At 44.4% G+C, this 17442-nt stretch overlaps 2 protein-coding genes across 2 annotated transcripts in view; one reads left to right on the forward strand and one right to left on the reverse strand.

Moving 5' to 3' along the window:
• Positions 1 to 758: 758 nt before the first annotated feature.
• On the reverse strand, positions 759 to 16886 carry dtl (denticleless E3 ubiquitin protein ligase homolog (Drosophila)). The gene is made up of 15 exons (XM_063223733.1): positions 16734 to 16886; positions 16004 to 16129; positions 15794 to 15886; positions 15127 to 15188; positions 13331 to 13451; positions 12726 to 12791; positions 12386 to 12495; positions 11383 to 11456; positions 10856 to 10959; positions 9214 to 9318; positions 6829 to 6941; positions 5148 to 5237; positions 4358 to 4499; positions 1981 to 2840; positions 759 to 1389 (listed from the first exon to the last, which is right to left on the reverse strand). Exons 1-15 carry the CDS (start codon positions 16783 to 16785, stop codon positions 1324 to 1326), a joined length of 2184 nt encoding a protein of 727 aa, XP_063079803.1. The 5' UTR covers positions 16786 to 16886; the 3' UTR covers positions 759 to 1323.
• A 111-nt stretch (positions 16887 to 16997) lies between these two features.
• ints7 (integrator complex subunit 7) overlaps positions 16998 to 17442 on the forward strand; it is a 38039-nt gene continuing 37594 nt past the window's right edge. Inside the window, exon 1 of the mRNA XM_063223770.1 lies at positions 16998 to 17181. Coding sequence (XP_063079840.1) covers positions 17088 to 17181 — 94 coding nt within the window. The 5' untranslated portion in view covers positions 16998 to 17087. The remainder of the gene's footprint in view (positions 17182 to 17442) is intronic.

A 17442-nucleotide genomic window follows, 5' to 3' on the forward strand; every position in this document is an offset into this window, starting at 1 on the left:
ATCTTCATTAGGTCTAAAAGTGTCTAAAAGCCTGCTGTTCAACCTACCCATCTACTCGCTCACACACTGCAGCATGAGTTTGAACTGCATACGCATGTGCTACACTAAGTCACGTTTCTAGTCTACTGTTCCAAGTGGCCTCCTCCTTGGGTGTCCTTGTATCCTTTGTATCCCTAATGAATTTTGAATGCTTTTGAAAAAAGGCATTTTTTTCCACCAGGGCCTCCCAGAAAGGTCTTTAAAAGATATTTTACTCTATAAGTGCATTATTATATCACTCCCTATATTGCTGAAAGTAATCATCTTCTTATCATTATGGTAACACCTCACAATAGGATTTACATGCTGGCTACGAACAGGGCCACTGACAGCTTGAGCCGGGCCCAGGACAAAGTCACCTGAAAGCCCCCCCCCAATGCATACAATGTAATGAAACACCAATTTTGGGCCCCCTCTCTCCCTGAGCCCTGAACAATTGCTTCCCTTGCCCCCCCCCCTACAAATACATTCCAAATGATGTATATAGTAAGCGACTTATAAGACGGGTCTATTAAGGGTCTATTCGGTCCTTATTACAATGAAATCAATTAAAATGGCTCATTGGCAGTGAGCAAGACATTTAAGATCACATGGCTAACAAAGTACTGATTTTGCTTAATATAGACAGATAGGCATACATTAGTGGCCTAACGTAGTTTTACCATTATTATAAAACAGACAGATTATTGATGCACGGTGTTAAATAGGACAAATGCACGGCTTATTGCAAACCAAAATGCTTGCATTTAATTAGACCATGTCCAGAAAATGTCAGTCGATATACATAGAGATATGTACATATACACACAAATGAACTTGTACAAAATTGCAAAAAATGCTCTCTTTCCACTTGTCACAATACATATAAAACAAAAGAACAGGGCAGGAAGAGTAGGGCTTTTCTTTTTCTTTTCCATGTGCACACTCAAACCAAAACCAACTTCACACAGCACACCTTATTAAACACAAAACCAATCCATCAATCAATATTAATACAAGTCAAAGTTAGAGTGAAAAAGTTATTCAAAAGCCCCAACCCCCCCTGTCCGGTCCACTCTTAAAATATACACAATACATACACCGAAGACCAACGGAATCAGAGATCCTTCAGGCTTCTAATATGAGGTACAAAGAACATGGTGCTTTCCTATAACAACAATAATAATAAAAAACATTAAACTTTACACGAGTGTCCAAAAATTAGAACAGAAAGGGTTAACTCCAAGGTTGGGGCAGTGGAATGAATTTGGAAGTAGATCTGGGAAGTGGGTTCTCCGAAGTGGATCACTCCGGTGTCCGCTTGTGGAAGTAGGACGAGATCTTCCTCATTGACTGAGGAGAGCAGATCATCTGTAGTCAACAGGGGACAGGAAAAACAAAAACAAACGTTAAAAAAAGGCATCAGTATATTCATATCAATTAGGAATAACAATAACAACCTTCGCTTTGTACTTTAGACTGGCTGGTCTAAAAGCAAAGCCAGTACCGTGTTTTTGGTAAAACAAGTCACATTTTTCCCTAAAAAGATAATTAGACAGGAGTGGTTCCCTATGAGTCATGAATAGCGGCGGTCAGCAAAATCTTTCAGATAATAGACACTTAAGGTCAGAGGTAATAGGCATCGTGCACAGGGCACTGGGGGGTGCTGTGAACTTTTATGCACCTTAGTCAATGTCATTTTGTTGCATATGTACAACTGCAGTGGTTAGCCAGTGAGCAACTTGGGTATGTGCCGACTACCCCAGACTCTAGGATCCAGGGCCTAGAGTAACCAACAAGGTGGCCAACATAGTTAGCAACTATCGTTTTGAGAAATGCATCCAACGAGGTTCTAGACTATAATCTGGTGCAGGTCATCTCTTTACTTTTGTAATTAATGTACTTTTCGCATGGTCCCTGAATAAATAAACTAACTAAATTAAAACTAAAACTAAAACGTACCGGAGACGCAGGCGCCCGTTTCTCTTGCCGCTTCCCGACGCCGGGGCTCTTGGGAGACTTTGGGGACAGGGTGCTCTGAGGTCCCCTCTGCTGTCCCCGCGACCGTCCCATGGCCACCAGCCACCCGCTGGCCGATGGAGACGAGCGGTTCTCCTTGTCCGCCTCCGAGTGCTGCTGCTGTGTTGCTCCCAGCAGCCTCTGCCTGCTGCCCTCCACCAGCTCCAAGGACAGGGGCCTATCCGCCGACTCCTCCCCGCCCGAGCGCTCCCTCCTCTGGGTACCGGCGCCGGCAGGCCCCCCTCTCTCTCCCTCTCCGCAGCACACCTGCATCCGTCCCCTCTTGGTGACGGGGTTCAGCTCTGACACGCATCCGCACGCGCCCTCCGCGTCCCGGCAACAGGCGCCCCCGTCCGTGGTCTCCAGGCGACGCTTGGCTTTACGTTCCGGTGGCGAGGGGACGGAAACCTGCTGGCCGTGCCGTTGCTGTGGCGACGACTGATGCTGCTGCTGCTGCTGCTGCTGCGGGCTCTGGGGGCAGGGGCTCAGAACCTTCCGGAGAGGGGGGGTCAGGGGGTCGGCGGCTGGTGACCCCGGCGTGCGGGACAGCCATTGACGGATTGTGGAGGAGGAGGTGGAGAAGGAGGAGGATGGGGGTTTTCTGGGAGGGGTGAAGGGCTTGGGGCTGGGGCTGGGGGTTTGGGAGGTGCTGGAGGGCAGGGGCAGGTCCCCAGTGCTGTGGGCGCAGGCTGCAGGCTGGGGGGAGGACATGGGGCCAAGGCTGTCTGTGCTGGGGGGGCCGTGGCGGGGATGGGGATGGCTCTTGGACGGGGTCACCTCACACCTGCTCAAGGCAGCTGGAGCTGGATGCGGGAGCGGGGGAAGAGGTAGACACACACACACACACACACACACACACACACACACACACACACACACACACACACACACACACACACACACACACACACACACACACACAGGTTGGGAAAATATTACAAATACGTTGAAATACAGATAGTACCGCAAACTCCACATTAACTGTTATTACCATCAAGATATCATGTTGTACGACGCTTATAATCACTCTCAAAAAACAAAAATTGCTCATTTATTTAACCTTAAACAATGTAGAACAGCTAATTCCACTGCAGGAATAAACAATAAGGACAACATAGGCCTTGGTTACAAGTACGTGGTTATTTTAAAAACAGATATAAATATATATGGATACAAACGTTTCTTTTTTTCCAGTTCACATGACAATTAGATTTTTTTTAAAACCCCACCATCATGTAGCCTGATAAACCAGCCTAAATGCAGGGCTGTAGCACTCGAGTCCGGACTCGGTCCGAGTCCGGACTCAAGTCCGTTTTTTTATGGACTTGGACTTGTCTCAGACTCGCTATCAAATGGACTCAGACTTGTCTTGGACTCGGACACTGGTCTTGCCAAATTAAGCTTTTGGACTCGACCGGGTCTGTCTTTATTTTGTTTAGAACATGGCTTCCATAAATTCTAGAGTGGAGCTTGAAATCCAACAACATACAAGTTTGCCTTCACAACCATGGCATATGGGTTACCTTCAAACATCCACTTTATTGATATTCATCCTTTTCATTGTTTAACACTGACCGACATGTGACTCGGACTTGACTTGGACTCGAATGTTTTTGGACTCGGTCTTGTCTCGGACTCGAACCTCTTTGGACTCGGACTTGTCTCTGACTTGTCTATTCTGGTCTTGGACTTGTCTTGGACTCTACAAAGGTGGACTTGACTACAGCCCTGCCTAAATGTGAGACCGGAGTAATTTAGTCTGGCCCCGATGAACGGTACCTCCGAAGATTGTTGATGAGAACAACCTGTTGTTTTTTCAAACCGTGCCGGCACTCTGACCAATCAGTGATCTTTGCCGTTGATGTGCTTTCCCAACGGTGTTGCGAGGTTCGTCGTCACTCCCTCAAAACCCCGCCCGCTTTGATTCAAAACAAATCGCTGCGTTGTGATTGGTTTTGCCTGACTCAGGGCACAGCGTTCAAATGTTCTCAGATCCGAGGCCAGACCCACTCGCTAGCTGAAAAACTTCGGCGTCCAGCGGGTGGCGCTGGTTTACCAGGCTAACCATCATGACGTGTGTGTTTTAGAAACCGTTTTTAAAATGTCAGTTTTAGGGAGCTAGAACGCCAGTTAAGCGTTAACAAAATGCCCAAACGGATGCGGAATGCATGCGTGTGTGTGTGTGTGTGTTTTGGAGGGTGGGGGTAGGGGTATCAGTGTGTGTCTGTGTCTGTCTGTGTCTGTCTGTGTGTGTCTGTGTGTGTCTGTGTGTGTCTGTGTGTGTCTGTGTGTGTCTGTGTACGTATAGACAGGGACTTACAGGGAGCCGCAGGACTGCTTGATTTCTCCTTGGGACACGCCCAGCCCACCAGGTTGGCCTGGCCCACAGTGGAGCGCTCGCCATCTTCTCCGCGATTCAGCCTCCAGACGCGGATGGTGTTATCATCTGAACAAGAAACAATCTGGAGAAAAGAAAAGAACATTACATTACATTATTTTATTTGGCAGACGCTTTATAACCAAAGCGACTTACAAAAGAGGACATAATCATAGCCAATACAAAGTACACAGGAAATATACAGACAACAAGTGCAGATGTAGAGAAGGATTAGTTTTTTTTTTTGTAAAGTAGAGCACACACACACGCGCGCGCACACACGCACGCACGCACGCACGCACGCACGCACGCACGCACGCACACACGCACACACGCACGCACGCACACACGCACACACACACACACACACACACACACACACACACACACACACACACACACACACACACACACCAAGAATATGGCAGGATTAGCACTCGCCCGCTCGCACACTCACACTAAGAACATGGCAGAATTAGCCAGGGAGTAAAAACAAACTATTTGCTTTTTAAAGTCATGAGAAAAATATCAAAAGACTGATTAGATTCATAGACAGGAAGGTGGTAAATCCAAGGCCACCCAAAATTCTTGTTTAGACTGTACGTACTCGCACCACACATCCAGAAAATGTCAGTCCATGCACATTACCAGTATATACATTTAGATAGTTACATAGAACACAAATTAATTTATAATGACATACAGCAAAAACTAAACCAGCAAAACAACGCACCTTGGTGAAGTCTGTGGGACACCACTGCACGGACGTCACTTCCTGGTTGTGGCCCTGAAGCATCATGGGAGGCTGTGTGGGGTTAGAGATCTGGAACACAAAAAAACAAGGTCACAAGCAGGTTAGACTCAAAACACCAAAAGCCAAACGGTTTCGCAGAACCTGCAAACCGGGAAGCCAACAGGGCGGAGACATAGGGGTCAGTTGTCCCAGGCCCAGGGAAGAGGGGGGCCCCCAGAATTGGATCCCCATTACATTGCATTGCATGTATCAGATGACCCAATCAGATGACTTTGTTCCAGACCTGGGCAACGATGTAAGCTGCCCTGACTGTCTGCAACCAGCGTGTTGTGAGCGTGTGCTGCAAGCCGGCATAGGCATGTTGATTATGGTTTACACTTGAACATGTGGGTATGGAAACATCTCTCTGGCTCTCTGACACTCTCAGGTCAGCACACGTTTAAATCATGAGGAAACATCCCTGGAGAGCAGATGCCTTGGGTGGCAAAGTGCCACAAATGAAGAGCTGATCAAAATTAGTATGGGCAGAGCCGTCGGGGGCTGCATGACTTGATTTTTTTATAGTTAGGGGAGCCCCTTGGCATATTTTTGCTTAGGCCCTCACAGAGGTCAGAACCGGCTCCGAGTATGGGTTGCAATGCCCACAGAGCGTTTGAATCCATCTCATCAAGTCTCGTCATTCAAGCAAACAACATGGGCAGAGGTGCCAATCCAAGGTCCCGAAAAGCAAAAAATAAGAAAAAATAAAAACCTCCCACAAATGTCATCCAATTATCTCTGAAATTAGGGTTTGAAACAGTCAGCTACTCTGTAAAATCGCCCGTGTGTGAAAAAAAGAAAGAAAGCATGACAGACATGATGAGTTGATGTGCACACACACCAGTTCAGACAATTTTTGGTCATCCCCGAACACTGGCGCACTTGCACTTGCACAGCAGAGGTGGATTCAACAACGGATTTTAACAAGCTGCTCCGACAAAAACCGGGCTCAATCGTAACCTACAGCTTGGAAGACATTAGTGGCACTGTGCATTGGGGAAAAAAAAGGAATCGAAAGTTTGCAGAGCTGTGCTCTCTAATCTGTCAGAACAGTGTGCATTGGCTGCTGGCAAGACGTGGGTGACAGCTCTGCTAGATGAGACTGATGATTTCATCAGCATATAAAATGCTGAAAACCCGCCTGCAAGCACTAATGGGAAGGCGGTTAGGGCGTCAAACTTGCTGCCCCCTTGCACGGGTGAGGCATAAATGCAATTTCGTTGTGTACACTGTGCAGTGTCACACCGACCATGGGAGCTGGAGTTTCCCAGTTGGACTTTCACTATATCCCACCCAATTTGAGCTAAATTCTACTGATTTCTATGGCCATAAATTTCCAGAAAAACCCGCCCAAACGCCCCGTTTTTTACCAGCCAATCTGGCAACATTGGTGGGTGAAGAGCCCTTGCAGGAGGAGAGAAGTGCCGCACACTCCCGAGTTGCAAAAAACCGGAAGCCCAACAGGCCGAAACGTTGTCACATTAAAAACCTTTTTTTTGCAACTCGGGAGTGTGCGGCACTTCTCTCCTCCTGCAAGTGTTTTACTGGTTGCCAGCACCTCCTTTTCTGGTGTGCGTTTTGCACCTCCACTCATCGGGTGACGAGCCGAGCCCTTCCTTACCTTCCAGATGTACGCGTGGTGGTCGCTGGAGCCACTAACCAGAAACTGGTCGTCTGGACTCACGCTGGACTTGACGTAGAAGGAAGAGTTGCGATGGCCACTGAAAGCTGCCACTGTAGACACAAACACAAGCAGGACATACAGTATTTAAATTAACTGTTCATTTATTTAACTTAAGAGTTTTGATTCTCATCTGTTTTTTTTGTTTGTTTGTTTGTTTGCTTGCTTTCCTCTTCAGTGTTTTAATTGTGGTCGTTCACACCAGGCAGTGGAATTTGATATGTAGTAGACAACAAACAAACTAAATTGGTCTTCTGATTTACACTTCCTTAACACCAAAGAGAACGCATCAAACCAAAGGCGTAGGTGCTAGTGGATCGCTTATTGTACAGCGCGCAGTCGTGTTGGTGAGAAAACATCCTGGTTCAATCTTATGATGTTACAAATTGTTACGACACTGAGAAGGATCGATAAAGGGTTTCTACACGTTTTGGCTTGGTCTCAGGCTGTCTGATCTGTCTGTGCATGCTCTTTTTAACAGTATCGTCTCACTGAGCACCTTGTCTCCGTCCCGTAGGCCCTCTCTAACTGGAGGCTAAGATTATGCAATATGACAGAAATGTGCTCACAGACAATTCCACAGGAGATCAACATTGCCACCTTAAAACAAGACCAGATACCACGGAACACGCTTCCCCCACAGCCTACACTCTAAAGAACACACTGTACAGGTTCTGGAACAGGCAACGTTCTACTCATTGGACACACACACAGACAGAGGGGGCAACTTCATTCTGAAATAACATGAAGCGTTTCACCTTCACATTAGGTTCATTTGAAAAGGCTGCAGAATGCTTTAAGCCAGGGGTGTCAAACTCATTTTGGTCCGGGGGCCGCATACAACCCATGTGGACCTCAAGCGGGCCGCATTAGTAACATCATCGCCAAAAAAAAAAACGTAAAGCAGAGGATTAGTGTTCAGTACTATCACGTTTTAAGTGTGTTGAATATATAGAAAGCAATGCAATACTGATGATCCTATGCAAAAATTCCTTGACTTCATTCATTCATTGCCAACCGTCAATTAATGAAATATGTGACAGTTAATTTTGGCAGGGGGTCTTTCCCCCAGAAAATTTTGTATTTCTTATATGTAATTTCCTGCATTTTCACGCATTCTAACATCCCGTTTCCAGTTTGAGCTTAATAGGAACCAATACAAATCCATTTATATTTATTATTTAATTACAACCAATACCAATACAATACGAATAAGAAGTATTAACATTTTATCTCTATATATGAGGTCTATAATATATGAGCTTTATCAAATGCCTGTTACAGTACAAATTCACTATTTATAATAGAAGTGTGATGTGCACTTTACTACATATATACAGTGTAAAAGAGGGACCATTGGGTTAATGTCATGCAGGTCTCGATTTTGCCCCGAGGGCCGTAATTGCGCATTTCGGTTATTTCATTTAAAAAAAAAAAAAAAAAATTGTTTTTGTTTTTTTGTTTTTTACATCCGGGCCGGATGGAATCCTCTGGCGGGCCGGATCCGGCCCGCGGGCCATATGTTTGACACCCCTGCTTTAAGCGGTCTATGGTACAATGTACTTTTTTTTTTTAAATCATGCAACATAAACATCTCCCTCTTTTCTGATACCTATTGCATATTCCCAGCACACAATACACACAAAGCCTTCAAAAGAAATGGCTCTTTGCTAATTTGAAGATGAATTTCCTGAATGACAACGATGCACAACATGTTTTCAAAGGCTGCAAATTGTACAAAACCTCCAGAGTTGATCTAGACAGTAGCGGCCATATTTTGTAACTTTCATTGAGAATGCTGAAGCCAACTGCAAAGATAGTTTCAATGAGCAGCATAGTTGCAATACCTGTGCTGCATATGTCAAATTTGACTTTTTATTTCCTTAGTACAAACTTATATTTATTAATATGACCAAAGTACAGTTCGTTTTGCAGCTAAAAATATCTTTCTGGAAATCTGGAAATGGAGAAGATCTACGTTCTTTTTCCATGTGTGAAAAGTGTAATTTTCCCAATCATAATGAATATTTAGAATTTCATGATCCTGGTAAGTATTCGTGAAACATGTAACATTTGTGAATGGGCAGCATGAATTCTGGAAATAAACTACTACAAATATTACATACCAAAAAAAGAAGGAGGAACGGCTCTGAAAAAAGTCAGAGCCGTATAAAAAGTGTCATTACGCTGCCCTCTTGTGCATGTACAAGGTAGTACATATTTGCAATCTCGTGGCTCTGTACAAGGTACTAGAGATGGTGTTAACAACATGCAGGCATGGACAGTTGAGAGCACATTTTCTCGTTAATTGAAGCAATTGCTCACCTGGTGTCGACTTGAGGCCGTTGACATTAAACATGTAAATATTGTCATCTGTGCAGTTGGCAAATAAATTGGAACACGTGGAGTCAAGCACCAGCCCAGAGAACCCTTCAAATAAAAGAAAACAAGCAAATAAAAATTAGATCACTCTTGCAGATTTTAAAGACTGTTTAAATTTGTACGTCGTTTCATTCTTTATAGTAGCACACACCTAAAAATTTGCTCACACACATATCAAAACAGCAAGAAGAGAATCCCTCCTTCAGTGTGACAGAGCGTGCGTTACAATATGCGACCTTGCCTCCTCCACTTGTGCTAGTGGCCTCGCCCCACCTCCTGGCCCCTCCTTCGTGGAGAATACGATAAAGTTTCCCAGCTGTCAGCCTAGCCACAACAACTTTTGAGGGACTGTTCTTCATTCACCATCCCAATTGTAAATGAGAAGAAGGCTTTACAATTGAGCTTGAGCAAGATATTGAAATATAATGCTGTGGTGAGTGATGTCATCATGACATATACTTCCTGGTACGAGGAGACAAGCAGAAGTAGAGGAGGCAAGGTCGCATATTGGAACGCACTCAGTGTATTACAGGGGTGAGGAAACCGTTTCATTCAAAGGGCCACTTCAAATGTTATAATGTCCTCCAAGGGCCAAACTATGAACACAAACCAGGATTCCCCCACCCCCCTTCACTTTCGGCCTATATTGAAGGCAGGCGGGCGAAAGGGGGAGGACGCACGTGACAATGACGTACACATCTGCGCCAGAGCCATTGGTCTGCGCTATGTTGTTGTTGAGTAGCTGCCAGTGATACGGTGAGAGGTGTCCAATAATTTCAAACCATAACTGAGTGCAAACTTCCTGCTTCCTACAATCGCCTCAGAGCAAACAAATGCCAGACCATAAATACGAAATGAAATGGTAGTAGTATGGGATGGTCAGGACCAGGCTAGGGTAAGACTGCCTAACAGGCTGTAAACACCCCCCGGTCCATAGGTTCCACACCCATGCTGTAATACAGGGGTGGGGAACCTATGGCTAGAGGGCCATTTGCGGACCTTGAGGCTGTTTTACCCGGCCCCCCGAGACAATTTTATTGTTATGCAGCATCACATGAAATATGACATATTTTGTAAACGAATCTTAGGAAGCACATTTGCAATACAATTAAGTTATATTCAGGGGACCTAGAGAAGGTGGGGTATGTTTTAAAAGGTGGCTGCCTTCAATATAGGCCTAAAATGCCGGGGGAAATCCTGGTTTGTGTTCATAATACGGCCCTCGGAGGACTTTTACGGCCAGAGTAATTTGAAGTGGCCCCTTGAATGAAAAAGGTTCCACACCCTTGCTGTAATATAAAAGGGAGCCGTCTTAGCCGCTAATTTTTTTTCCTAGTACAGGGACGCCACAGATGGCCAAACTCGGCTTCTCATTGGTCAACCTTCACAACTTCCTGTGACAGGCTAGGGTTAAGGCACATATCAAAAGTGTGGCGAGTGTCTGCGTGTTTGCGGCTTCAAGACTCTCCTGTAACACTCCCATCTCACGTGTTGCAGTCTTGCCGCTCTGGAAGTTCGACCAATCAGAGGCCACCTCTGGCGTCACCCTACTAGGAAAAAAAAATATTGTGTCTTAGCCACCTACCCAGCTTGCGTGTGCTGGAGCCTGGGTAGAGGTAGACCTGCAGGGGCACTGGCTCATGGTGGTACGCCGTGTAGCTCTTCCTTAGATCCCACATCTTGATTGTTCTATAATCAATAGGAAAAAATAGCATTGGTCAATCGCTGTGTAATTGCAAATTACACATTTCAAAGTCAAAGTCAACATATTCTACTGCTAGACATACAAAGGAATCGAAATCATGTTTCTCACTGCCCCGGGCATAAACAAAAGACGCGACCAACATTGAAAGGCCATGTAACAAAACTGCGTTCATGCCTCAACCAAAAGCCTGATTAATGTTCACGAGAAGACAACATTAAGTAATGTAAGACACAATGCTGTTACCTAGGGTAAAAAGCAATATGATGTGAAACCCCTACCTTAACCACAGATTCATTTATAATCTTGTTACACAACGCCTTTCAAAAACACACATGATGGTAAGAGTAAAAGATCACGCGTACAAATGACAAATGACAAGACGTGTGGTGTGTTAGTTAGGCTCTTACCGGTCCACAGCTCCTGAGGAGATAAGCGTGTGTTCGTCCCGAAACAGCACCACAGTCACACTCTGCTGATTATCCTAGCGAAACACATTCAGCATACACACCCAGGTCAAATCAAGCAGATTACTCTTACTAATCACTAAATGCAAACACAATACGTATGTAGCTTGAAAGCACAAGTATTTTGGAGAGCGAAAGTTGTTTGTCTTCAAGAGGGCACTGTTCCTCCAAAAACATCCATAGCCAAAACTGGTGGAAAATAAAGGCCTCGTGACCTACTCTTCAAGCTTAGTGTGAAGCTGAAAAGTAACTGTTTGTGTACATCAGTGGTGTAAAGATAGATAGATAATAAATAGCCTCGTTAGAGCTGTGGTTTTTAAAGAAAGGGGCAGGGACCACAGCAGGTTGGCAGGAAAAGTATGATAATCAAACAAATAATTCAATGAATTGCATACCCAAAAAAATAAGCAATCCTAGTGGGGCACTGCCTCACACACCCAGACAACTAGGGCTGGGCAATATGAAGATATATACTGTATCGTTATCATGATATAAAAGTGTATATTGTGACCTTTCTCCTATATCATTTATATCGTGATATTCAATTGTACACAAACTGATAAAATTACTATGATTTAATTACATTTCATGTTGTCACAATACACAATATAAGTTCATGTAACTGTAAAAATAACAATAAAAGATCCATTTTAAATAAAGGTTGTTTTGCGACAGGAAAAAATAAAGAGCAAATAAAGAGAATAACTGAAAACATATGTAATTGTGCTATATCGTGATATATATCGTTATCGTGATATAAAGTAATCCATATAGTTTTTTTTCCATATCGCCCAGCCCTACAGACAACTGCAGGTCTATGGCAGTCTTAGCCTATATATGTCCATGCACTGCCTGCTGTTTGTGCATGACATAGCTAGAAAGCGCTGCTGGAAACACTGCGTACCAATACTGCAAAGGATAGTGGGTAATTGAAGTCTCTACTCACGGCCACCCGCTGGCCCTGTACTCTCTTCTTGGACTTGGGCGTCTTGGCCAGGTCCTGCTTGTTTCTGTTGTGCGCACCGCTGATCTGTTTCACCTGCCTGTAGAAACCATCTGATGGAGCAATGAATAGTGGTTACTTACAATGGTTTTCATATTGACGCTAGAGAGAATCCGTTGTGAACACACTGCCATATTTTCATTGGCTAAAGTACGTAATAGTAAGGTTTTCTGATGTAGTCAAGAGAATTGATCTAGTAAATAAAAAAGGACACATACAGAAAACTGGCACCAAAAGAAAAATAAATAAAATTCATAACACTGGAAAACTGAAAAACGGTTACCTTTTTTGCTGCATCTTGTGTCCCAAAGCATAATATTCCCATCTCGGCCTCCGGTGCAGAACACAGCTATAGAAACACAGGAGGGGGGAGGAGTTGGAATTATAGTTGTTAAACACAGTATCGTGATTCGGCCTTTCAAAGTTCTGTTATCCTTCATTCCAGAAAGCAACCACATGATATGATGTGATCGTGCTTCCAAGCTTCAAATCACCACCATTATTATTTTCAAAACGATTCCACCTATAAACTATAATATGATTTAATTCATAATTCTATTTTATCATGTTGGCAAATGTGAAAGAGCTAATAAATTCATTTTTTCAAAAGATACATTTCACAAGGTTATCTTCCACACACCGCGCGCTTCCGTCTTGTAGGTGCGTCTCTGAAGTAATCAAGTAATTAGGAAATGGATCACACTCCGTTTTTTCTGAAACTGAGTGCGATCCATTTCCTAATTAAAAGATACATTTAAAAAATTGTGTGGGTTGTATCGAACCATAGGTTAAAAATCGTGATACGAACCGAATCGTGAGTTAAGTGTATCGTTACAGCTCTGTGTGTGTGTGTGTGTGTGTGTGTGTGTGTGTTAATTTCATCCTCACCTTTCTCCTGCTTGGAGAAGGCCACAGACTTCAGGCTGCACTGGTGTCCCTTGAAGGTGCCCATCAGCTCCCCACTCTTCACGTCCCACAGACGGGCCGACTGGTCACCCGACGCAGTCACCTGCGGTCACACAACAGTCATGACAACAAGGAAGCGTCTTATACATTACATAAAGTGTGTGCCATAGAACTAGCTTTACCCAATTGCGTCAAACAGGTTCTGTCTTGAAGCGAAGCAGGGACAATGACTACTGGTTTCCATAGAAAACAGTGGGGAGTACGGATGCACCGAAACCGATACTGGCTCATTGAGCTTGAAAGTCCCGCCCCTTAGTTCCGCATTTCACGGGACCTAAGATGACCATCTAAGAACATGGTAGCGAGTAAATATCTTCTGATCTCTGTCATGATGCGCGCTGGGCTACAAATATGCTGTTTAAGAGGCTAGATAAAGATTATTCATGCAGAAGTATCAATGTTTTGTTCCGGGGCCGTCTGCATGTAAAATGTGAAGAAACACAGCTTTCTAAAAAGTCTGGGGGTTTGTACGAAAAATTAAACAAAAATATCAGAAACAACATATGTGGAGCTCGTGGCACAACTCGAAGGGGATCGAAATATCATTTCAATACCGCCATTGGATTACATGTTACGATTTTCGGCTAAAAACGTCGTTGAGGTCCCATGAAATCGGGGGAAGTGACGTCACTTTCAAGCTCTATTGTACTCATACCTGTCAAACAATTGCTGATAACGGCACCGATGCTACTATTACATGAAACAACATAAAGCAACATCTCTTCGCGTTCCATTGACTTGAAAGCAACATGGGGGAAAAAGCGCTGCCTCATGCATTTGCTAATTTAAGTTTAACATCTACAAGGAACTGGACAGTAATACAAATATCACAGGTGGAAAAAAGGCTGTGCATTTTCATTATAGGTGTAACGGAGGCTAACTAGCAGAGTTGGCGTGGAACGTTGGTAAACCTCCCTCCGATAGCCTCATACAGTCTCGTGCCATTGGGCCGAGAGACTAGTCTCTTGGCCCAGCGGTATCGTACTGTGTCTCCCATTGCCGAACCGTTGTAGTTGACGAGGTCGCACGTTCGATCCCCGAGGGGGGTGAACAGGTGCAAGATGACCTCCGTCACAGTGGTGCCGTGACCCGGATGGGAGTGAGGTTTAAGGGGGAGAGTGTAACGGAGGCTAACTAGCGCAGAGTTGGCGTGGAACGTTGGTAAACCTCCCTCCGATAGCCTCATACAGTCTCGTGCCGTTGGGCCGAGAGACTAGTCTCTTGGCCCAGCGGTATCGTACTGTGTCTCCCATTGCCGAACCGTTGTAGTTGACGAGGTCGCACGTTCGATCCCGGAGGGGGGTGAACAGGTGCACGATGACCTCCGTCACATAGGTTTGTGGGTAAAAGTATCGGTAATCAGTATCAGCAAGTAGACATTAATGTACTCGTACTCGTATCGGTTTTCCAAAAAAGTGGTATCGCGCATCCCTAGTGGGGAGTAGGTTTATGTCTATGCCACTTGGAGGCTACTTTGCTTCTGCTTCAAATAGTGTGCCAGTACATTGAATCAAAGGTGTCTAACGTCACATGAACAAAGGTCTATATTCTATAAGGATGAGGAGGACTAACTAACCAAGTACAGTTTGGCATTGAATGTACACTTGACTTTTATCTTTACACTTGACTTTGCTGCATTTGTAACATGTTTCACCAAACGTTTTGCGGTTATTGAATTGAAGACCATATTATAGTTAGTGAAGAGTTCGTCTTCTTACCAGGCTGGCTTCTCCTGGTACCCACGCAACATCAAATATCGCATTGTCATGTGCCATCCACTCTGCAGGAAAATGTGAAACAAGTGTAATTAATCCAGAATATTTCACATAATTTAATTTAAGTGGAAAGAGTAGAAGTCTGCACACTGTAGCTCCGCATTGAAAATGTATTCACATCATACAACGGAGTTCTACTCTTTCCACCATCAGATGCGCCTTCGTCACACACACACACACACACACACACACACACACACACACACACACACACACACACACACACACACACACACACACACACACACACACACACACTTTATTTTCATTTTATTTCTTCTTAACCTTTCTTCTGCACACTTGTTTTGCACCGGCCATGCATTTCAATACAAGTGACATGAAAGTGTCTCTAAGTACATGACAAATAAATATCCTTGTATCCTTGTCCTGCACCTGGCCTCAGAGAGGTGTGATCATACTCTTACTCTTATGAAGACACAATTCATTTCATTCATGAAGGACCACCAAACACCCATGTTTAGACACTCAATCCCAACCAAACCCCCATCACCCAAAAGGCTATTTCTGACTAGGGGGAGGAAAGACATGGCAATCAGCAGTACGTGTACAGCATTGAAATACATTTATTATGGAGTTATAGATGCATTACCTTTCAGGATTGGATGTTGTCGACTTTCTGTGTTGTAGAGACTAAGGACTCCGTCCTCGTTGGCCACCGCTATAACATTCTGCTGTTCACGGACTGAGAAAATGTAGTAGTTGACAGCGTGTTAGATGTTACTCTGGTAAGACACATGTCAATCACACACAAAGGAATGAATTAGCAGAACGTGGCAGAGCAGGGGAGGGGGTGTTTCACCTGATGAAAAGCTGCACCCAAAAGGCGGCACCACGACGCCTAAATTTCCATAGGATATGTGTTCATCTTGCCTGGCGCACTGGTAGCCCTCCAGCAAGGGTGAAAGTGGATAGTCTGGGGTGAGACCTATAGGAAATAAATGCCAAAGTTGTTGTCTGATCAGCGGAGAGAGAGAGCAAGGGTCCAAACATCGCAGCCCCGCCAATAAAGCTACCCTCTTCCTGGATAGCCCCTGTAGAACTAGCCCTGAAACTACTGAGCTACTACACTCGACTCAAAAGCATTATACACGTCGATATCAAACGACATGACAACGTGTCATATTATGTTCACATGTATAGAAATAAACATCGTGTCTTGGTTGAGTTGGGTCTAGGATGGCAAATATAGATTCTAGCACCGTTCCATTGATAACAGCGAGAACTCGTTGACTAGTCTCGATAAACAGGTTACGCGGTTTTGCTACGTTGTAGATCACCACTGGTGCAAAATACCAGCATCAACCCCATAACTGAACTAATGAAGGTAAAACAAATAATACACATCCAACATCATGTTAAATGAAATGTGTATATCCATGTCAATCAGTCATGTCAATTTGCCTTGGTTGAAAGTGGCTAATCTGTTAGCACTCAATACAAACCATTTGGAGTTCTGGCTAACTTAAGAGAATAGCGGACTGATTGAGATGCACAAAGCAAGACAAAAATCTGAGGCGCTGATCACTTACCATTGTTTCTTCTTTTGATTACTCCCCTGTCAACCAAGGAGCGAAACATCATTCTTCACAAATCAATGGGCTATTTCTTTTAGTTAACGAGTTCTGCAAAGGACTCGTATTGTTGTGTACACTCTGTGCAAATGCGCGAAATCCCTTCCCGCGAACTGGGGACACCCAGCACAAAAGACAAACTCCCCGCTAAAATGACGCCACAGTCATAAGCGCGTTCTGATTGGCCAAGGGCGTTGTTTCCGTCTTTATGTCATGTCCGGTGCCACTTCTTTCCTGAAGCATGTTATTCATTCTTATGAATTAAGTTTAATAAGTAATATTTCGCAATAAGCGGTTTTATTGCATTTCAAAATGTCACTGTCAACTGCGAGGTCTTTTCTATCTGAAGCAGGATATGGGGAACAAGAGCTGGACGCCAATTCGGCTCTCATGGAGTTAGACAAAGGTGTGCATCCTACTCCTCTTATGAACACAATGCTGGCTAACTACCTTAGCATCTCTGCTTCAAGTTCACGTCTCCTCTGGCAAGCTAGTGTTTTCATTGATTTTAGGTTCGACATTGGGGTTAACTTGTCTTGCAAAATTATGCCAAGTTATGTTGAGCATTCTCTTGTCCTAGTTTTCATTGAGATGTAGTGTTCATGGACGTTATCTTTTTGCTACCGGTGCAACAACATGATTCCCAGATTGACGCTCCCAACTCAGG

This window comes from Engraulis encrasicolus, chromosome 18 (assembly GCF_034702125.1).
Source record: "Engraulis encrasicolus isolate BLACKSEA-1 chromosome 18, IST_EnEncr_1.0, whole genome shotgun sequence".
Taxonomy (NCBI): domain Eukaryota; kingdom Metazoa; phylum Chordata; class Actinopteri; order Clupeiformes; family Engraulidae; genus Engraulis; species Engraulis encrasicolus.

Bases quoted from the DNA above. Each gene is read 5' to 3' on its own strand.
- dtl (XM_063223733.1), bottom strand. From the start codon at position 16,785: ATGATGTTTCGCTCCTTGGTTGACAGGGGAGTAATCAAAAGAAGAAAC. The intron at 16,130-16,733 runs GTAAGTGATCAG...TATTTCCTATAG, and splicing joins AATCAAAAGAAGAAACAATG to GTCTCACCCCAGACTATCCA. The intron at 6,942-9,213 runs GTGAGCAATTGC...TTGTGTCTACAG, and splicing joins CGGCCTCAAGTCGACACCAG to TGGCAGCTTTCAGTGGCCAT.